General features: G+C 45.0%; 1 protein-coding gene across 5 annotated transcripts; it reads left to right on the top strand.

Annotated features, from left to right (window-relative positions):
- The first annotated feature begins 3143 nt into the window (after window positions 1-3143).
- Window positions 3144-21670, top strand: PIGV (phosphatidylinositol glycan anchor biosynthesis class V). 5 transcript variants are annotated; one of them, XM_082231703.1, is made up of 5 exons: window positions 3160-3316; window positions 4364-4459; window positions 12074-12233; window positions 16376-17548; window positions 20902-21670. In XM_082231703.1, the coding sequence occupies exons 3-5, from the start codon at window positions 12129-12131 to the stop codon at window positions 21202-21204; spliced, it is 1581 nt and encodes a 526-aa protein (XP_082087829.1). In that variant the 5' UTR covers window positions 3160-3316; window positions 4364-4459; window positions 12074-12128; the 3' UTR covers window positions 21205-21670. The 5 variants fall into 5 exon arrangements, with proteins under 5 accessions (XP_082087830.1, XP_082087829.1, XP_082087828.1 ...); XM_082231704.1 differs by lacking the exon at window positions 4364-4459 and having other exon boundaries at window positions 3144-3267; XM_082231702.1 differs by lacking the exon at window positions 4364-4459 and having other exon boundaries at window positions 3164-3316; window positions 20902-21669.
- The last annotated feature ends 958 nt before the right edge of the window (window positions 21671-22628 follow it).

Genomic DNA, 22628 nt, shown 5'->3' with positions numbered 1-22628 from the left:
AGCAGCCCTGCTGCTGAACAGAGTTTGAATCTGATATACTAGCTTGACTTACACTGGCAGGCTGAATGTCAACTTGCTGTGCATAGGGGTTGCTTGCTAAATGTATGGAGTGTGTACGCCATCCCAGATCTGAAGACAGGCAAACTAATGAATAGAATTGCTGGGGTCTGTCCATGGCATGTTCTAAAGCAGGGGTAGACAAAAATTTGATCTGGATTTGCTGGTAGATGACTTGGGTGAGTTACAGACAGGGTAGGGGAGAAAATCATTGTGCCAAATTTGCACTACCTGAACTTCAATGCAGCTGTCTTTTGAAATTTGCACTTCTTTGAATTTTGTGATATGCTTCTCAAACAACCACAAAAATGTTTAAAATGAATGAGAAAAAATTGCTTGCACAGAAATGTGTCTGCTAGGCAAAATGGCATACAAACATAATTATAGAAAGATAAATGTGCATGAACATGTGTGCAAAAAATACGTTTTCATGTTAAAATAAATACATGAACTATGCAGAAATGGGACAAACTATTTAAGACTGACAAAAAATTTAATCGGAAATGGATAGATTTCTGCATCGGAAAGGATTTCTGATACTCAATTGTTTGACAGTCTCAGCCACAATATCCCTCCCCATCGCTGCCCTCTGCCAGCCACCCTAAAATACAGTGGTGCCCCACAAGACGAATGCCTCGCAAGACGAAAAACTCGCTAGAATATTGACAGACACCTAACCATTAAAAAGAGAGCTTGACATATTCACTACGATTTTTCGCCCAGCCATTCACTGGAAGAATGGCTTGGGGAAGCTGTGTTAAGGTACACCTAGTTTCAGCAGAGCTAAAAAACTCGCTTGAAGAGGCGCAGTTGTGACGGACCGTGCTTTGCAAGACGAAAAACATTGCAAGACGAAAAGACTCGCGGAATGAATTAATTTCGTCTTGCGAGGCACCACAGTATAAAATTAAAAGAGCTGGTGGGCAATAAGAAATGGAGTTGTATGTGGAAGGATTCTGAGCTCCATTCCATTCCAGTACTCAAAACAAATCCCTAGGTTCAAATTTATTTAATGTTAGTATGAATGCCTTTTGCACATACTTTCCGTAGGTGGATCTCGGGTTTCTTGCAAAAAAACAAAGTAGATCCAGCAAGCATGAATTCTGTTCATCCTTGTTCTAAAGTCCCAAAGGTAGGTGAGGCAAGAATCCTAAGTTGGAACAGGGAGCGGCAACTCAAATGGAAAAATTAAAAGGCGGTGCATACCATGAGCAAAAGGTAGTTGCTCCACAGAGAAGGAAGGAAGGAAGGGGGGTTCATATATCTCCACTGATTGCTTATAAAGGCCCAAGTTGTGCTCTGAGAACCCCAGCCTTGTATTGAGCCAACAGTCACAGGACACATGGGAGGTCATCTTTCTGTTGCCCTGTGACAGTTTATAACGGGGTGGTATACTTTTTCATTACAAGGACTGCATTACCTTCAGGGGGGCACAACCAGTGATAGATTGGGCCAGAGAGAAAAGGAGGCGAAGCAATTAGCGTAACTTTTACCTTCCCAAGTGCATCTGGCTGGACACTATATCAGAACAGGATACAGGACTAAGATGGGTCATTAACATGCACTTTGCATGATGTATAAGGTCCCAGGTTCATTCTCTGCCATTTCCTTTTTAAAAAGAACAATTGCCCACTAAAAATCTCCATGTTCATTACTGGAGCAGGCACATTGTAAAGAGAGCCAGTGGGATGTAGTGGTTAGTGTGTTCTACAAGGACTGGGAAGACCATGGTTCAAATCTCCAATCTGCCATGAAGTTCACTGGATGACCTTGAACCAGTCACAGTCTAACTCTAACCTATCTCATAGGCTTGCAATAATAAAATGGAGGCAGACTATGTATGTTGCCTTGAGCTCATTTGGGGAAAGGTGGGTTATATAAATGTAATAAATGGAAAACAAAGCTAGAATAAATATCTCCAGTGTTACCACACACAAAAACCAAAGCACTTCTAGGCAGGAAGCTGAGTGGAATTCCGTTTTGCTGTAGGCCTCCGTGTCCAATTTGACTTTCTATGCATGCAGATTATGATATGTGCCAGCTCTCCTCCCTGCCCCGAGATGGTTGATGTCACAGTCTCTTTGCAGTTTCCCTTGTGGATGTCAATCGCCAGCAGCTCGGTACTGAAGCAGAATCCTTGGCTTCCCTGTTTAACAAAAGCTGGTTTTCCTTCACAAAGGAAAGGTTGCATGCCCTCAGCACCCGGATTTTTTCAAACAAAAAATGTTGACAACCCACACCATTGGGGCAGAGTAGAACTAGTCCCATTGCCTGCAACATGATGCTAAACAAAGGAGCGACTGGCTGCCAGGAAATTATTCGTGAGCGTTTTCCCACTCACACACGTGTATTAATTATACACACATACACGTGCATGCATCTACAGGCACACACCTAAACTCCAAAGTACTGGGTCTGCAGAAACTGCCTCAGCACACCTCACACTTTTGAGGCACCTTCGAGAGGCAAAATGCTACCAGTGATTAAGGAGGGGGAGAAACTAGATTTTCTGGAGGAGATAATAATAAAGGAGAAAATGGTCGCGGGGCACAAAGGAGAGCAAAGAGAGGTTTTTCTTGCGAGACAACAGCAACTTTGTTTAATAAATGTGTCAGGAAGAGGGAAGCCATGTTCCGCCCACGGCAGCCCCACCCTGCGCAGCTAAAGGAGTCGGCACCGCCTGGCGCTGAGGGGGCCTTCGCAGCGCCCACCGTGTTGCCCTTAGCAAAGATGGCGCCTCCTCCCTCGCCCACGGACCGAGTCCTCCGCATGCGGCCCTTTCCCTATGCTTCACAAGGCGGCGGCAACCACCATAATTTTTTTTTAAAGTAGAACAGTGTCAACACGCTCCTTATTGTCACTTCCGGTAGAACATCGAAACTATTTTATTTGGTCCCAGTGAAAGACAAACGCATATAGGGCTTCCATCATAGAGATGCCAGGGGCTATGCAGGAGAGAATCGCGGCTAATGGCGGCTTCCAGTGTAGAACCATAGACTTGCAATGGCCTTAAAAAAAAAAGTTTAAACGGAAGTCCCGGATGTAAGTCTATGGCGAGTCTAATGGCCCCTCCCTCTCTATGATTTCGCCTACGTTCTGACGCCGGAAGGGCGGCTGCTCTTGGATTACTGCGCAGGCGCCAAGAGCTTCCTTGCCAACGGAAGTGGTTCGCCGCGGACCGGAAGTGGGAGGAAGAGCGGCTGTGACTGTGTGAGAGAGCTGGAGATGGAGCCGTTGAGTCCCCGCGCTGAGCACTCAGGTTGGGGGGAGAAGGAGGAACAGCGGTTGTCTCCGGGGGCCGCCAGCTGAGGGAGAGAGGGGACTGGCTCCCAGACCCTCCTCTGAGAGGCTCGCCCCACAAGGGCCTCTTTACATGGGCTCATCCCATAGGCTGCCGCTTGCCCTATAAGCTCCCTTCTTCCTGCCGAAGGAGAGATGGGGACACGCCCCCACGCCTGACTCCCCCCTCCCGCCTCTCTTAGCTCTCATCCCCCATGCTGGCCCCCGCCATAGCCGCTGAGTAACCACTTCTTGCCCCTTTTTTTGTTGGGCTCCTAAGCAGGTTTCTATGAACATATGAAGCCGCCTGTGAGAGGCAGTGTGGTGTAGTGGTTGGACTGTGTTAAACTCTGGAACTCATTCCCACAGGAGGCAGTGTTGGCTTTAAAAGAGAATTATACAAAGTCAAGCGATCAGTCGCTACTAGCCACAATGGGTATGTTCTGCCTCTGCTCTTAGAGGCAGTATACCTCTGAATATCAGTTGCAGGTGGGGCCTGTTGCTGTTGCAGGGTTCCCAGAAGCATCTGGTTGCCCACAGTGAGCAGGATGCTGGACTAGATCTGCTATTGGCTTGATCCAGCAGGGCTTTTCTTGTGTTCTTACTGCTGACCTGGGTTCACAAATGTGTGACTGAATCAGATGTACATGCAAATAAGGCCAAGGGGTTAGTATTTGCTTCCATGCTCCCTCCTCTGTGACCAGTATGGAAATATAAACTGCTGGCTTTTTACCTGGCTAGGTAAAAAAGAAGAAGCCTTCTATCATAGTGGGCAAGGGATAGAGTGAACTGGCTCGCTTCTCAACAGCCTGCTTTGTTTCTGGGCTGACCATGGAGGAATTGAATTTTCTTCCTCTGTAGCTAGCATAGAAACCTAAGTGGGCTGATGGAGAAGACAGATTGATGTGTCTGTACTCTTCCCAGTTTGCTCATTCATCCTGGAATTCTTGGTTGCCTATGGCTACCAGACAAGTTATTAAATGCAAGGCTTGTGTGAGAGGGGAGGTGCATTTTTCTTTTTTCACAGTTATGACTTCCAAGGAGCTCAGGGTGACCTTTGTGGGTGGCGCTACCCCTTTTATCCTAACAGCCACACTGTGGAGTAGATTAAGCTGGGAGAAAGGTGAGCTTCAAGGTTCAAACAGGTTCAGATCCCTGCTCAGCTCCAAAGCTATGCCAGTTTACCCTGTCTTAGCCTAGCCTATGTTACATTGCACTCATCTTTCCCTCTCAACAGTCTTGATACTACTTTCAACGTTATGCCAGCCAGACACTATGAAAATGACACTGTCTCTACCTGGGTGTCTTACAGTTTACATTTTGACATAAAATGCAGGGATGGATGGTACAAAAATGAGCAAAGGGGAAGCGCCTGAGGAAAATCAGAGTGACAGAGATGTTATATTCTGAGGGAGCTCCTGGTGGTTCATTCCTTTGTTGTTAAACCAAAAGTGGGATAGGACAGAGCTGCTATGCTAGATTCCTGGCAGATGGGTTGCTGTTGTTTTCTGGGAGGGAGAGGGACAAGGTGGCAAGGAGGTGGGTGTGGTTCAAACAGTCCAGCGATCCTGCCAATGTGTTTGCATTATGCCAACCTCCCTGCTTCCTTGCTTACACCCCTCATCTGGTAAGCAACAATATCCCACTAGCCAAGAAACTAGCCTAGGGGGGCTTGCCTGTCACCTTCTTTACGCAGCTTTAGGTGTCAGGAAAAAAGCATTCCTCGTCTTTGGCTAATTAAACAGTCTATGGCCTTTTAAAACTGGGGGTGGGGGCATTGTTGTTGTTATGCTATGTATTTTTATATTGTAAACCATCCTTTGATCTTTGGATGAAGGGAAGGGTAGTATAGAAATGTACAGTGGTGCCTCGCAAGACGAAAAGAATCCGTTCTGTGATTCTCTTCGTCTAGCGGTTTTTTCGTCTTGCGAAGCAAGCCCATTGATGGATTAGCGGCTTTTAGCGGCTTATCGGCTTATCGGATCAGCTGATAAGCGGCTTAGCGGCTTAGAAAAAGGGGGGAGGGGGGAAAAAACCGCAGGAACTCGCAAGACATTTTCGTCTTGCGAAGCAAGCCCATAGGAGATTCGTTTTACGAGGCACCTCCAAAACGGAAAACTCTTTCGTCTAGCGAGTTTTCCGTCTTGCGAGGCATCACTGTAATTATTAATAATAGTGGCTTTGCCTCAGATGGTGAACTGTGTCTGCTCTAAACCCAGGATTGCAGTTTGTGTTAGAGGCAGATGCCTGCGAGTTAAATACAGTGGTACCTCAGCAGCTTCTTTTTTGTCAAGTCTTAAAATCTTAATCTGTCTTTACTCACAGTAGTGGAGGGACAGGTTTAATGAAGCTAGGGTTGTTAGCTAGGCTTTCCTAAAGAACTCTGTTTTCATTAAGAACTTCAGAGCAGGTGAGATTGGGAAGCAACAGCAAATAGAAGCTGACCCAAGCTGAAGAGCAACATGGGAGAAAGCGTGGGAGGCAAGAGAAGATGGTGAGCTTGTGTAGATGTAAGGAGTAAGAGATTTGGAGTAAAGAGATGTATGATCAGAATGGGGGATTGCATTAATAGGGAGGAATAGAAGCCTGATGGTGGTGAAAAGTACAGTAAGAAGCCAGTGAAGCAACTTGATGTGTCTGGGGAGTGGAGAACAATTCTGAATTCTACTCGACAGAGTAGGTATTTCTCCTACTATACTAGTATAACTCCTAGGTATTTCTTCTCTTCTGCTTCCATTTAGTCTTTGAAGACTTGATTGCCCTCATCTTCTGACTTCAGTACATAATGGTCTCCTGTGTTCTCAGGTTTCCATGCATGAGTGAATAAGTCAAAGTTCAGAGGTGGAGTGCAGGTTTTTTATGTATAAGGTGTTAGGTGCCCTGTTAAAAGATCTTGGGCATTACACTTGGGAAGCAATTTTTGCTTGTTAGAGGGTTTCTTGGTATATATGGAAAGTCAGATGGACCACTGTTCTTGTGGTGCTTGGTATCTCCTTGAAAAAATGAATGTTTGAGGAATGTGTGTAAATGATCAAATGAGAAAGCAAGAAGTGATTCTCTGATTGTAGGAGGTAAAGTGATTTGTTTGCATGAATCTGCTTTTTGACCAGCTTTTTAGCCAGTTTGTTTTCACAGCTTTATAATCAATTTGTGTTCAACAGCACATCAAGGTGAGCTCCATTTGGCAAAGAAGTTATGATGCTAAAATATCTCTTAATTTGTTAGTAGTTCCCCGCTCTCCCTGCTCTGGCTCAGATTTGGCCACCAGCCACCTGAATTATCAGCTTAGTGTGCATTCACATATTAGAACATATTAGAATATAATGAGTCTGGCACTGGAGGTTCACAGGCCATGTTTCATTATGTGTCAGTGTAGCAAGCACCAGGTAATGTGAGCAGCTGCCTGGATGAATGGTAGTCAGGTGGCAGCCTTTTTGCTTCCTGCTGGTTGGGAGCAAGTGTATTCAGATTTAGCTAACCACCAGCACACATTGTGCTGTTGCTCTGTGTTACAGGTCATAAAATTAGCTCTGGGAGGCCACTGTGTTACTGCTCTTTGGGATCATGGCCACTGTCTGTGCTTTGGGAAAACCACTTTCAGCCTCCGTTTCCCATCTGTAAAACAGGACTAATAGGGTCACCGAGGGTATGAAGCACTTTGTAAATTAAAAATGCAATAGAGATATAAAAGAGCATGGCTTTCAAAGAATGGCTGAGAAGCAGAGTTAAAAAGAAAATATAAAATAAGTGATCAATATTGCATAAGTTGCTTATGGTCAGTCTGGGAGATCACACTGAAATGATGTCAGTCAAAGACATGCTTGAAATTATACCCCAAAGATAAAGCAGCATGGCTGACACAAGTGTGGTGCATCCTTAGTTTAGCAACATTACAAACTCATAAGAACATAAGAACTCTGTTAAATTGGAACCAGTTAATCCAATAACTCTCCCACTCAGGAATTAATGTTTAATTTGGAGCAACAGGACCAGTGGTACTATATATGTGAATGGATGCTGGCTGGGCCCTGACTCTTCGCTTCCAAATGTATTAATATATTCTACACCAAGATCTTAACAGCATGTACTGAAACTGAGACAGCTATTTTTCACTAGTTCCAAAATAGGGAGAAACCATTTTTCCGTTTCTAGAGGGATATTTGTTTCAATAAGTGCAATAAAATAAAAATTTGAAAAACAATGCAAGAGAATGGAGATGTCTTCTAAAAGTCAGGTAGTTGTTTATAATTTAAAGTGAGATATAATAAAATAACAATACAATGAAACATAACTAATAGCTATTAAAAGTAGCACTAAAACCAAGAGCATACAATGAGGCCATTAAAACACTGGAAAACAAAGAAGCCTTCCCCCTTGGTGCCTTAAAACCATCAAATTTTATGCCAGACAAATGGACAGGGGGAGAGAGTTCCACAGATGATGTCAGCTGACTCTTCCTGGTAGCCACCCCCACCTCCCCTCCAAAGATGGAGGCACCCAAAGCCGGCACTGTGGTGAAGATGTTCATGATTCTGCTTTGCCTTTCTGTGCAGAGCAGTTGCAGTGCATGCAACCTCGCTCCACTCCTATGAAACAACATAAACATTTTTTTAAAAAATCCATACAAAAACCCTGGTCAAAACCAATCGTTATTAAAGCACAGAAGTTTATTCCAGCCCAAGAGCCTTCAAGAAACGTGCACAATTCATACACAAATCAAATCTTTCTGTAGATTTTTGTGGGGGGTGGGGTGGGGAATGTTTTAAAAAACAGCAAGACTCATTTCCATTAAAACAGGTATATGTTGAAATGGAAACTGCTTTTAAAGAAAGAATCTCCGCAGAGACTGTGTCCAAAAAAAGGTGGTGGGTGGGACAGCATTGCAATAAGGAAATTAAAGTGACTCAAAACGGAGGGGAAACAAACTGCATCTTTTCTTTAGTCAAAATAAATGAGCAGGTGAAGAGAATTATTTAGACTTATTAATAGAAGTATACAGTATTGAGAAATGAATTCTTGAGTTATTTTTAATATCTTAATCTACAGGATAACACTAAATACATGGAGAGGTGCCTAAATCATTGCTTTATAGAAGAGTTCAATGCGTGCATTGCCATGGATTTTATCAGGGAATCCTGTATTATCACATATCTATAATTTGATTGCCTCAGCAATGCAAGGTGTGGAAAGGTACCAACACAGTGAGTGCCTGGTGCCCTCTGGTGGCAACTAGGCTACAGTGCAGAACTTGAAAACCATTTCATAGTTCCATTTTAAAGGATTTAAAAAAACAAAACCTGCCGTCTGGCTTTTTAGATTTGCATGCTCTTCTTGACAGGAGGGGATAAAAATGGAGGTAGACTAGACAGGACTAGTTTGTTATTGAAACCATTGACCTGACTAGAAATAAGAAATGTTGCCAGGCTTAAATTTGCATAAGTTTTTTATTTAAAAAAAACATGCAAAGATTTTCTCATGTAGTGCTTCAGCCACAGATGACTGCTTGGCTGTACGCTTGGTGGAAAAGCAAGCCTGCTTGATAAGTCTTTTGCTGATGTGGTGAGAGGTTTTACTTCTTTTTTCAAGAGGGTGTGTCTTTCTGTCCTTGGGGACAGCTCTAGCTGTTTCATCATGTTGCACAAAGCCTTTCTCTTTCATGCACAGCTAGTTTCTGCTCTCTTTCCATTATGAGGGATAGGATGGGTATGAAGGAAGGGTTTGTATATTACAACAACCCCGAGGAGGAGGTACAGTGTGTGTCTGCACATAAAGACACATTGCACACACACTTCTGGGATCCTTGTAGATGAAGGCCAGATCACCAGTTATTGGTCTGGAGGGCAGGTTTTGCCCCCAGCACCAAAACGCCGTTAAATAGAGTTTGCTGTTCAGAGTTAGTTATGCCAGTCAGTAGTAGATAGGGCTCTCCGTGGCTCTTACTAATGATAGCTAAACAGATCCTGCTGAGTACCAGATGCTGGCACATACAGGAAGGGCTGTTGTCTTTGCTGGTGAGCTTCCCGGAAGCATCTGGTTGGTCACTGTAGAAAACAGGATCCTGGATTTAGATGGATTGTTGCTCTGATCCAGCGGGCGCTCCCCCCCCCCGGTCTGCTTCTCTTAAGTGTAACTCATTATTTCGTCGTTCACCTCTATGGGGAAATTGTTCATTTATGCAGAGGCAAGTAAAGGTACACTGAGTAGCCCCTTCTGGCATGAAGGATAAACCTTCTCTCTGACTTTGGTGACTCCAGCCGCTGAATGTCAAGCCTGCCCCTATTGCATTGCTGTACCCCCTTCAACTCAATATCCCCAGGTTTTGTTCAGTGTCTTGGTCGGTTCAGAGTGCAACAATATTTTGTATATTTTGGAAAGTGGATTGTCCATCCATCCACCTGCGTGTCTGTTCTCTATAGGTTTGGCTGCATATCAATATATATTTTTGTGTATTTCTATTCTAAACAAATTTAATAAATAATAATAAATCATCCTGTGATCCTCAGATGAGGAGCGGTATATAAATATAATAAATAATAAATAGTAATAATAATAAAATATATCATTGCCAAACTTGGCACAAGAGTTCCCAAGTTAGGCAACTGTCTTTGTTGGTGTTGGATATTGAGTGCCATTTTGAATCAAATGTAACTTTGGCATGACTTTGTCCAATTTTCAGTGTGACGGGTCCAAACACACAAATTGCTGTATCCATTTAAAAATCATGATTTATTTTTGTTGTTTCTAAGAATTCCCAGGCAGTGCCAGACATTCCCCACAGGTATTTATGTAAACAGGTTCCTGTTTATGTCTGTCATTATGATGGATAGTGTGTGTGCATGGAGGAAGTGTGCAGTTAAACTATGTCATTCCCTACCACATCACAATGATAACCACCAGGAAAATGGCTAGGTAGTGCAGTCAAGAGTTAGCTTTGTTTCTTTAGCTACAGTTAAATCCCATCTTTATTCCAAGGAGTTCAAAGCAGCACATGTGGCTCTCCCATTTTATCTGTCTTAACAACCCTATTAGCCTAGAGATGGGGACTGCCCCAAGGTCACCCTGCGTAGTACAGCATCGCAGGGGCCAACCAGATGTGTCCTCTGGGAAGCCCAGAAGAAGGACCTGAGAGCAACAGCAATGCTCCCCACTTGTAACTCCCAGCTACTGATATTAATAATAATAATAATAATAATAATAATAATAATAATAATAAATTTTATTTATATCCCGCCCTCCCCAGCCGAAGCTGGGCTCAGGGCGGCTAACAACACTAAAATAGTGCAACATTATAAAAACATCATAAGAATTAATTAAAATCAAAATTGATGGCAACCATGAACTAAAGTATTGTAAAGATTGCCAAAGGAGGGAGTCAGGCTGTGCCCTAACCAAAGGCCTGGTGGAACAGCTCTGTCTTGCAGGCCCTGCGGAAAGATGTCAAGTCCTGCAGGGCCCTTGTCTCTTGTGACAGAGCGTTCCACCAGGTTGGAGCCGCAGCCGAAAAAGCCCTGGCTCTAGTTGAGGCCAGCCTAACCTCTCTGAGGCCTGGGACCTTCAAGATGTTTTTATTTGAGGACCGTAAGTTCCTCTGTGGGGCATACCAGGAGAGGCGGTCCCGTAGATACGAGGGTCCTAGGCCGTATAGGGCTTTGAAGGTTAAAACCAGCACCTTAAACCTGATCCTGTACTCCACCGGGAGCCAGTGCAGCTGGTATAGCACCGGATGAATGTGATCTCGCAGCGAGGACCCCGTAAGGAGTCTCACTGCGGCATTCTGCACCCGCTGGAGTTTCTGGGTCAGTCTCAAGGGCAGCCCCACGTAGAGCGAGTTACAATAATCCAGTCTGGAGGTGACCGTCGTGTGGATCACAGTGGCTAGGTCAGGGCGAGAGAGGTAAGGGGCCAACTGCTTAGCTTGGCGGAGATGAAAAAATGCCGCCTTTGTTATAGCTGTAATCTGCGCCTCCATAGAGAGGGAGGTATCGAAGATTACACCCAAACTCTTAACGGACGGTGCTGGCACTAATTGCACCCCCGCAAGAGATGGGAGTTGCCCCCTCAATCCCATATCGTCCCGTCCCAGCCAGAGGACCTCTGTCTTCGAAGGATTTAACTTCAACCGGCTCCCACGTAACCATCCAGCCACAGCTTCCAAGCATCTGATCAGTGTGTCTGGGGCCGAGTCAGGATGGCCATCCATCAACAGATAGAGTTGGGTGTCATCAGCATACTGATGGCAGCCCAGCCCAAAACTCCGGACAAGCTGGGCGAGGGGGCGCATAAAGATGTTAAAAAGCATCGGGGAGAGAATCGCACCCTGAGGCACTCCACACACCAAGGAGTGGCGGGATGACAGTTCCCCCCCAAGCCCCACCCTCTGTCCCCGACCAGAGAGAAACGAGCGCAGCCATTGAATATACAATATTCAGACATATGGTGCCTTTGGCAGTGGAGGTAGAACATAGCCACCATGGCTTGTAGCCATTGATAACATTAACCTGCATGGATCTGTATAACCCTATTTTAAAGCCATCCAAGTTGTTGCCCACCACTACCTCATAGCTGAGTGCAATTTGAACCTGTATCTCCATCACCCAGTGGTTAAAGTCTAGCCACTACATCACACCTGCTCTCTTAGTCCAGAGAATGAGTGTGGAAACCATCATTTGCCTGCCAGTGACAAACATGGTGCAAGTATTATCCTGCGTGATGTTGAATTTATTATTATTGATTTCAGGTTTCAAAATCTCTCTGTGGATTTTCCTGCATGGAAGGGAGTGGTGACCCATTGGATGACCTCCAAGGTCAGAATGCTGCAGAGGAAGGAAGGAGACCCTCATTGCCAAGAGGTGGTTCGGTTTGCAGTGCTTTGCAGAGTGCTCACTCTTTTCCTCCAGGCAAGTCCCCCAACACCAAGCACTGAAATATACAATATCACTGAAATATAACCCGCCTGGCATTCTCAGATCAGGACAGATGACATCAGAAATAAATACTGGGTTCTTTTTCATATGTTTAAAGTTCAAAAGGTAGTATATCTGTTTTAGATAGAGAGGGGTCATACCTAGCTCAGTGTTGGAGCACATGCCTTTCTTCCAGAAATTTGCAGGTTAAAACCCTAAACATTTCCAGTTAGAATGATCAGTGTAAAGAGTTTGGGACAAGTGGGATCCACCAAGGATCTGTATTACGGGGCTGCTGTTTTTTAACTTGCTTATAAATGATACAGGGTTTGGGGTGAGCTGTGTGTTGACCCAAGTATGCCAATGATACTAAAGTATTAAAAAAGGGATTGTGAAAATGATCAAGGAGCTGTAGCAAATCCCATGAAGAGGAAGGATTTCAGCATTGGAGCTTTTTAGTTTAGAAAAAGGGTGAATAAGGAGGGGAGAGGACATGATAGAAATGTATAAAAATTATGCATGGCATGGAGAAAATGAACAGAGAGACATTTTTAAAGTACTTTTTCATCAGCACGTAGTTTGTTATTCTAAGGCATTTGCTGCCATGCAATGTAGTGATGGCCACCAACTTAGATGGGTAGTCCAGCTGGTCTGGCAGAGCCCTGGGACCATCTCCAGCCATTGCAGCTGAAGCTTCCTCTGTCTGCTAGGGTCCTTCAATGGTGCAGAAAATATAGTGACTGGGCCCTGTTGCTACAGTTCCCCATCTGAGACAGTTACAAAAATTATTTTAGAACTCCCCCAAAAGGTGTAATTTTTGGAGTGTGTATGAGTACGAATGGCATTCCCTCAGCGAATCCAACAGAAATGCAGCAGGAAGCTTCTTCTGCAGATTAGTTATTTGGATGCACAGAATTCACGTGCTGTGGCATAATAGTGTGCTCTCCATCACGTACTCAATGGTTTGGGAACCAAATGTAAGTCCACAGACATGATTATTCAAATATATAAAAGGATGTCACATAGAGGAGGGAGAAAGGTTGTTTTCTGCTGCTCCAGAGAAGCGGACACGGAGCAATGGATCCAAACTACAAGAAAGAAGATTCCACCTAAACATTAGGAAGAACTTCCTGACAGTAAGAGCTGTTTGACAGTGGAATTTGCTGCCAAGGAGTGTGGTGGAGTCTCCTTCTTTGGAGGTATTTAAGCAGAGGCTTGACAACCATATAGTGCTCTGATGGTGTTTCCTGCTTGGCAGGGGGTTGGACTCGATGGCCCTTGTGGTCTCTTCCAACTCTATGATTCTATGATTCTATGATGTGGACTACACACTTTAAAAAATGAAAACAAAATATTCTCAATAATCCATATTCTGTTCTGGAGAGCCAATCCTATGCAGAATTTCTGAAGATTAGTAGCTGTGCCTTTGTAATCTCTGAGCAGGCAAGATTCCTCCCCCCCCCCAGCTATTCTTGTGCTCAGAGGAACATGAAGCCAGCTGCAGGAGCTTTGTCTACATAATAGGTATTTGACATTTAAATTAGGCATATTTTTACTGCAATAGAAAGGGAGGCCCTGAAAAGAGAGTATCCTGTGCATTTTGCCAAAGATACCACTTTTTCTCACAAAATCTCAACCGACTTGTGAACCAGAAGCACTGCTTTCAGGCTGATAGGAATGTTGCTCCCAATTTCTCTGTGGTGATGGCAACCAGAAATTCAGCTAACCTATGTCATTGGCAGTGTAAGATGAGTCTTCACTAGGATTAAGGCATTAGGGTTTTGGGGCGGCTAGAACCAAAATTAAATGCAGCCTGTAGGGTTAAGGCAGCCTTCCCCAACCCGGTGTCCTTCAGATGTTTTGGTTTACAACCCATTATACCTGACCATTGGCTATGCTGGTTGGGGCTGACAGGAGTTGGGAGTCAGCAGCAGCTGAGGGCACCAAGCTTGGGGAAGCCGGCTTGAGTCAAGACTAAAGCAAACAGCACATACAAGTTCTGAGACTTCATACTTGTGTAGGATGAGAAAACCAGGGTAAACTGGAGCCAGAGTAAGCCATTACTAAGAATTCAGTTATGTGAGCGTGAATTGAGGAGAGATGGAAGAGAAACAATGAATTCTGTGGCAGCCTCCCAGCTATGGAATTTCTACCCAAAAGAAGTCAGATTGATACTGTCGCTGGTGGCTTTTGTGCAGGCAGTGAAACACTTCACTTTTTTCCTGGTTCTTAATCATGGTGTTAACTTCTCTATTCTCTTTGGTTTACAACCTTTGGGTTTAGTTTTGTTTAAAATTAGGTTGCAGGAGGCTAGCTTGGGAGATGGAAATCCATGGCATGTACTCACATGACTCAGAGGCTGAGGACGTTCCCTGCTGGATCAGAGCAAAGCCCATTAAATCCAGCGTCCTGCTTCACGTAGTGACCAACTAGAAGTTGCTGGAGAGCCACTGCCAGTCAGAGTAGACGGTGCAGCGCTAGATGGACAAATAGGCTAAACTGTTATAAGGCCACCTCCCATGTCCCTGTGTTGTACATGGGGCATATTAACACAGTATGCTGGCCAAAGAGTGTTGCATATTCCAGCCTTAGAAGAACTTGGGGTAGGATGCAGTTTCATCTTGACAGCTACAATGGGATCCTACTAAAGTTCCTTGTAGGGCCATAGGTAAGTTCTGACACTGGGAACTGTGCCAAATACACACACAGTACATGCCAGACAGACTGCTAGCAGGAGAATTCCTTTTTGGTCCCTTATAGCTTGGGCTGGGTATTGTCGTCTGGCCAGCCAAACAGCCACAGGGTTGTTGTTTTTTATGGAAAGGCATGACTGCCTTTATTGAGTTTGATTTCATTAGATGTGTGGCTCTCTCTGTTCCTTGTGTGCCAACACATAATTGGATTGATTGCACAAAGGAAACCCCTGAGTTTGACATTTCTGTATGCTTCGTCTGGCTCGGCAACTTGGAATGACTTTTCATTTGGCAGATGATCACGGTGCACATTTAGAAATTGCGGTCTTTGGCATGTTGCTCTTTTCTCCCACAGATTAACAAGAGGTACAAAGCATGCTCACTGATCAGTTGTTTCCCCCCCAGAGCACCTTCATCTTGGCATGCAGGACTGCTGGCTTAGCATAGTGGCTAAGTTGCTGGTTCAGATGCCACCTCTGCCATGAACTCATGAAACAGTCGTAGTTTCAGGCCCACGTCTGCAATATGGTGATAGTAATACTGGCACCCTTTACTTGGTTGTTGTAAGGATTGCAAGATACCAAGAAGACAGCCTTCTTGGTAGTGGTGCCCTCCCTGCAGAACGCCCTCCCTTCCGATGTCAAGGAAATAAACAACTATCTGACTTTTAGAAGACATCTGAAGGCAGCCCTGTTTAGGGAAGTTTTTTAAGGATTGATGTTTTTATTATGTTTTTAGATACATTGTAAGCCACCCAGCGGGAAACCCAGCCAGATGGGTGGGGTATTATTATTATTATTATTATTATTATTATTATTATTATTATTATTATTATTATTATTTATTATCAATTTACTTAACCCACTTCCTTAGTCTTATCCATTATATGCAGTTTGCAGTCTGTTGGAGAAAGTCTGGAAGACATTAAGGGTTGTGTCCAATGCTAGTTCTACTTGAAGTGGGCCCTTTGAGTTTTACTCAAAGTAGATACACTGAAATTAATGATGTGACTAAGTTAATTCCATTAATTTCAGTACGTCTACTGTTGAGTGAAAAGTGGAAGTTAATGGACATGATTAACTTAGATTCATTAATTTCAGTGGGTCTACTCTGAGTAGCACTTAGTTGGACACTACCCTAAGGAAATAACATTGGTGGCTAAAGAAAAAAGTTCCCCTACTGCTGCATTTGCCCAAGTTGTCCGTTCTCCCATTTCCCCGCTAGAAATGCCTCTAAAACAGCTCATGCATGATAAATCGCCCCAGACCCAGACGTAATGCCTTCAAGTCCTTGTTTGGGGCAGGGGATGACTTCCTGTGAGGCTTTGAATTCCCTGGTCAGGTTCTGGTCCCAAATTGGAGGGAACATGTTGCTTTGGGGAGGGAGGGGGACAGGAGGCTGACTTGGCTGTCATTTCCTATCCTTTCTTCCCACTCTTCCCAGGCCCTTTTCAACCTCCTGATCCCCGACCATGCTGCTGATGCCTTCTCTCCACCCCGTTTGTCTGAGTATGGGTTTTGCGACTGGATTTTGGAATGGCTCCTGGGAGGCCTGTCACGGTGGGATGCGGAGCACTTCTTGTTTATAGCTGAGCACGGCTACGTGTATGAGCACAATTGTGCCTTCTTCCCCTTGTTTCCCTTGAGCCTGCGAGCGGCAGCGGAAACGGTACTGTGGCCCTTCCAAGGCTTCTTATCTCTCCGGAGCCGCCTGCTCCTTTCTGCAGCTCTGCTCAATGGTCTGTTCTCTGCCTGGGCAGCATGGACTCTGTATAAGCTCAGCTGCGCAGTCCTGCAGTGCCGCAGGAAGGCGTTCCTGTCAGCCATCCTCTTCTGCCTCACCCCTGCAAACGTCTTTATGGCAGCTGCTTATTCAGAAAGCATGTTTGTCCTCCTAGTGTTTGGTGCCATGTGGTGGCTAGAGAAAGGGCAGCATTGGGCCAGCAGCCTCCTCTTTTCGCTAGCTGCTGGCGTGCGTTCCAACGGACTGATCAATGCTGGCTTCCTCCTCTATTCCCAGACAAAACTCTTTGCCTCCCAGTTGCAGGCGAGGACAGGAACTGGAGTAAAGCCGCCACAGATCTTGGGTCAATTCCTAAACCTGGTAGCTTCCCTGGTGGTGATGTCTGCCTCTGTTTTCCTGCCATTTGCTTTGTTTCAGTTCTGGGCATACCTTCGGTTCTGCAACACCACGTTTAGCCCTGAGTATGCTGTGCCGGACCCACTGTTGCAACTGGCTGCACATAAGGGGTATCGTGTAGCAGCCTCAAATGGTGTGGCACCACCATGGTGCTCCTGGAACTTTCCTGTGCTCTACACTTACATTCAAGATACTTACTGGAATGTCGGCTTCCTCAGGTACTTTGAGCCCAGACAGATCCCCAACTTCCTGCTAGCTGCACCCGCCATTGTGTTGGGCTCCTGGGCAGCCTGGCGGTACATCACTGCAAACCCCTGGCACTGCCTAACACTTGGCCTGCTGAGAAGAAAGACTGAAGGAATGAATGGAAAGGACTTGAGCAAGCCAGCTACTGGTTTTTACTCTCCTGGTGCATTTGTTTACGTGGTCCACGCAACAGTTCTGTTGGTGTTTGGGACCTTCTGCATGCATGTGCAGGTGAGTTTTGCAGATTCCTGAAGGGCTGTCACATAGTGGGGCTGGTGGCAACCTGAGCAAAAGCATATCATGGTGTTATCAGTCCAGCCTGGCATAAAACCTTGACCTCTGCTTCGAAGGGATACACACTATGCAGGAGCGAATGCTCAGCAGGAAGTGGTAGTCAATCTCTGACCCAAGACATTCAGACTTGAATTCTTTTAAAGGTGTGCATCTTATTCATTTTGTGTTTATTCTGAAAACTAATCTGCCACATAGCCCCAAGACTTTGGCCTTTCCTAGCTCTGTTAATCTAACATTCCTTAAACTAGAGATGAACCCTAAGTCCCTTTATGTGCTAGGCAAGTATGCTAGTATAGACTTGCCATATATTAGGGTGAGAGACCTTAGGTCATGGTAGAGCATGTGCGCTGCATGGAGGAGGTCCAGGTTTCAGTCCTTGACATATCCAGATCAAAAGAGTGGCAGGTGATGAAAATGACCTGAAACCTTGAAGAGCCACAGCTGCCAGACTACTGGGCTAAATGGATGATAATCTGACCTGATATAAAACAGCTTGCTATGTTCCTGTGCACTTTGCCACTGAGCAGTTAATCTAGCTTTGGGTTAAGTACCAAGCAGAAGTGAAGCAAAGGAACTAGAAGCAGTTAGCTTGGAAAAACGGTGATTCTTAAGTTCACATATGGGGGGAAAGGGATACTGTGAAAGAAGAAAGGTGGTACTCTCCTCCCAGGGAAATCAACAATATTTGAATAGCAGCAGCTGAAATTTGAACTGTGCAGAAGAGAAGACTTCATACTTCTAGGCAGCAGATCTCAGTGATGAACTAGGTTGCCTGAGGAAACAGTGAATTCCCCTGCTTTAAGGGAGCAGCTGGATTATTTAGGCTGTGCAGATGTACATGGAAAAAGGAGTGGGCGTGGACTTTTAGTTAGCTGTTAAAGTTATGAATTGCTTTCCGCAGCAAAAAACTGAGAAGTGATTTACAAAATTGAAATACAAAAGTAAAATGCAGTAATAAACATGCATGAACATACTGAAAACACAACCAAAGTATAAACATCCAATCGTTGAAAATTTTTAAACACTTAGAATCTGGGGTGAGGGGAAACTGGCCTTGTCCTTGATATTTAGACAGGCCAATAATCACTGATGTGCAAATCTGCCTCTTGGTGGAAGCCAGAAAAATAGGCTATGCTCTCAGAAGGGGCAGACGGTGGTCTTTGTGTCTAAAAAGGGTGTGGGTACTTCCTCAGTTGACCTCACAGTTGAAATTTATACACCCTTTAAAGATGGGGAAGTGCCTCTCATTAGATTTGCAGCCTCATTCTGTCCGTGCTTATTTGGAAGCAAAGCCATAGATTTCAGAAGGGATTACTCCGAGATTAGTGTGCATCTGCAGATTACTGTGTATGGGGCTGGAGCCTTAGGCAGTGGGATTTCTTTCTGACTAAGCATGCATAGGATCTAGTGATATGAGCCCCATCTTATGCTCTGTTGTGGAGCAGCAGCAGAATGAAGTATTGAAGCCTCGACTTCCAGAGGTGATACGTTTCTCCCCTTCTACACCAAAGCAGGCCCTGCTGTTTGCTGTTGGACTACCTTGCCACTAGGTTAAAAAGTCCCTGTGCTGTTCAGCATTGGAACATTGGTCAAGGGGTGCTTTAAGAGTTTGGGATGAATGCAACGGAGGTGAGGCTACCCTGTTACGATTTTTGGCTCAGAGGCTCCCAAAGTAATGCATGGCATATTGATGTAAAAGAAATGTAATAATATAAAACAGCAAAAACACCAAATATCCACTAATCACATTGGATATCTGTTTGTGAGCTGTATTCATGCTCTTGCAACAGATGCAGCTTCCAGCAATCTATCATTTCCAAGCCATACCAGCTCTCTCTCACACACCCAGCCTGTCACCTAGAAACAAGGCGATCTACTACCAATCACCCTTGGGGAGTGCCATCACTCTCAACACATCCCAAAGGAACAACTGAAAGTGGCTGCCCCCATAGGGATGGCTCACTGGCAATGACCAATCACCGACAGAAGTCTCCAAATAAATAGGTTTCTTCCCAGCAAACTAACTACACCTATGGCAAAGTTCTTGCTCTTCCCTAATGGGCTAGCTGGCCAAATATGGCTCCTCTGATAGACTGCTATTCTCAAGGTGCAGCAAAAGTGGCTGGGCAGGCTAAGGTTAGTATTCACCTCCCAAGTGAGAACTAGTGTTATGTATTGTGTGCCATAATGCTCCTGCTTTAAATTTCAGTCACCGGGTAGTCTTGGGCAAGCTTCTGTTCACTCATCCTTATCTACTTGTCTGCAATATGTGGGTGGTTATATCAGTCTGCCTTACAGGACTTGTTGTAAGGTTTACTAAGATAATGTATGTGGAATGCTTTCAAACGCTCAGGAAAAGCACTATATAAATACTATGCAATTAGTATTATTAATTATTGTAGCATCTTAATAGCTATGGGAGCAGCAGCTCAATGGCTCCTAGCATTAATCCCAGATGATAATTTTTATTGGGATGATGATTTTTAAATTTATATAATGCTCTGTCCTGGTGAGAACTCTGTTCAAAGGGTTGCCATATAGACAGTGGTCATCACCTGTTCCCTGGAAGTGCTTTAAAAGAGAAAGTTACAAGAAAGGGGAAGTAGGGAATTCCCCTAGATTCTTGGCAGCAAGAGTTGTCATGTGTTTGCTTAATCACTTCCGCTTTTGAGCCTGGTGGTTAGCAGCTTCAGAAGTCAGAGGCATAGTAGAAAAGGCACATGCAGGAAGGCACATGCCAGAACCAAACTTCCAACTGAGTAATAATTTATCTTTATTCCATAATAAACATCTTTCAAACTGAGCTTTGATCCAGAAACCCATTTTGCAATTGGTTTTCAAAGGGTCTCACTCTCAGCACCCATCAGCTAATCTGCACAGAGAGGAAGCTCCTTTTAAGGTACACTCTCAGCTCCAGTCAGCAGCGCACCTTCAAATGGACTTGCTTTCAGCACCCATCAGTGCTCCTGATCCCAGCCATGTGCCATGCCTGCTAGGGCCCATGAGCCAGAGGTTCCCCAGCGCTGCTGGCTTGATAAACCGATAAACATTCAGAAATTGTAAAGTGGCATGCAGTTACACGTAGAAAGGACAGTATTTAGTTCTTTTCTGGGTAGAACAGAAGATCTTAAATGTTGAGGCTGACCCTGACCTAAACCTGGCAAATTGTTCAGACCACTTCATCTGCATCTTGTGCTTTTTCTTAAAAGGGGATTTATGCTTCTTGGAATTATGTTGAAAGGTCTTGGGCACGTGCACAATGAAATAACTTCTTCAATTTTTTAAAATAGGTCCTTACCAGATTTTTGGGCTCCTCTTCTCCAGTACTTTATTGGTTCTGTGCTCATCTGCTTCATGACTATGAGCCTTTGCTACAAAATGGGAGCCAATCTTCACAGCATGGAACACCCCGCTCAGATAAGCCCTCATTGGCAAACTCTCTTCCTAACTGGAACAGAAATGAAAACCCTGTGCTCACACTTCTGTACAACTGGAGGCAGACTACCACTCTCACTAAGTGCATTCTGGGATATGTACTTTCCTATTGGATGCTGGGGCTGGTCCTTCACTGCAATTTTTTCCCGTGGACATAAGTATGTAGAACTGGGTAAGCTGATTGACTAGAGCATAAACTGAACATTTTCCACCTTGGTAGTATTGAAGCTAATCAGCATCTACATGAAACTGCTAGGAGAGAGTTGAAGCTCACCTGTGTGCTGATGACAACAGAATGTGCTAATTCCTTTCTCTTCCAGCCAAGCCAGAGAGAGTATTGAAGTGTTTTGTTTTTTCCTCCCAATAGACACTCCGCATTGTGTAGTTACTGAGCATACTTAGTCTGCAATTGGCTTTTGTCATTCCTCCCCACCTTTAGTGTGTGGAGTTGTCATTCTGTAAACCTTTGGGTTCTTCCACACCTGCTGATATCTCCGTCTTGTGCTTAGGGTAAAGACTAAAGGGGACCCCTGACCATTAGGTCCAGTCGTGACCGATTCTGGGGTTGCGGCGCTCATCTCGCTTTATTGGCCGAGGGAACCGGCGTACAGCTTCCGGGTCATATGGCCAGCATGACTAAGCTGCTTCTGGCGAACCAGAGCAGCGCACGGAAACGCCGTTTACCTTTCCACCGGAGCAGTACCTATTTATCTACTTGCACTGACGTGCTTTCGAACTGCTAGGTTGGCAGGAGCAGGGACCGAGCAACAGGAGCTCACCCCGTCGCAGGGATTTGAACCGCCGACCTTCTGATCGGCAAGTCCTAGGCTCTGTGGTTTAACCCACAGCACCACCCGCTTACATGGTGCTAAGCCACAGAGCCTAGGACTTGCTGATCAGAAGGTCGGCGGTTCGAATCCCCATGACGGGGTGAGCTCCCGTTGCTCGGTCCCTGCTCCTGCCAACCTAGCAGTTCGAAAGCACGACAAGGTGCAAGTAGATAAATAGGTACTGCTCTGGTGGAAAGGTAAACGGCGTTTTCGTGCGCTGCTCTGGTTCGCCAGAAGCAGCTTGGTCATGCTGGCCACATGACTCGGAAGCTGTCTGTGGACAAACGCCGGCTCCCTTGGCCTATAGAGCGAGATGAGTGCCGCAACCCCAGAGTCGGTCACGACTGGACCTAATGGTCAGGGGTCCCTTTACCTTTACCTTTAAACCTTTGGGTTCTTCCACACCTGCTGATATCTCCGTCTTGTGCTTACATGGTGCTATTTTGGTTATATAAGAAATGACAATCAGGATTAGTTTTCTGTTGGTATATAGGGTGGGGCAAACAAAGTGATGCTTAATCCAGATAGAGGTCTCTTGGTTAGAAGAGCTACCACTCTGGGAAAAAGAGTTCAGTCTGTCTTGGAGGGCGGTTCACTTCCCTTAAAAACTCAGGTTCACAGCTTTGGAGTTCTCCTAGATTCATTCTTAGGTTTCCAGGCAGCAGCTGTGGGTAGGACACCTTAGGCTGCTGTGCCTGCGGAGGTTCCTCAAGAGAAGAGATGTAGTCACAGTAGCACATGCCTTAGTTGCA

Source organism: Podarcis vaucheri, assembly GCF_965113315.1.
Source record: "Podarcis vaucheri genome assembly, chromosome: 7".
Taxonomy (NCBI): domain Eukaryota; kingdom Metazoa; phylum Chordata; class Lepidosauria; order Squamata; family Lacertidae; genus Podarcis; species Podarcis vaucheri.
Note: the sequence above shows the minus strand (reverse complement) of the source record. Positions and strands in the feature narration are given on the sequence as shown.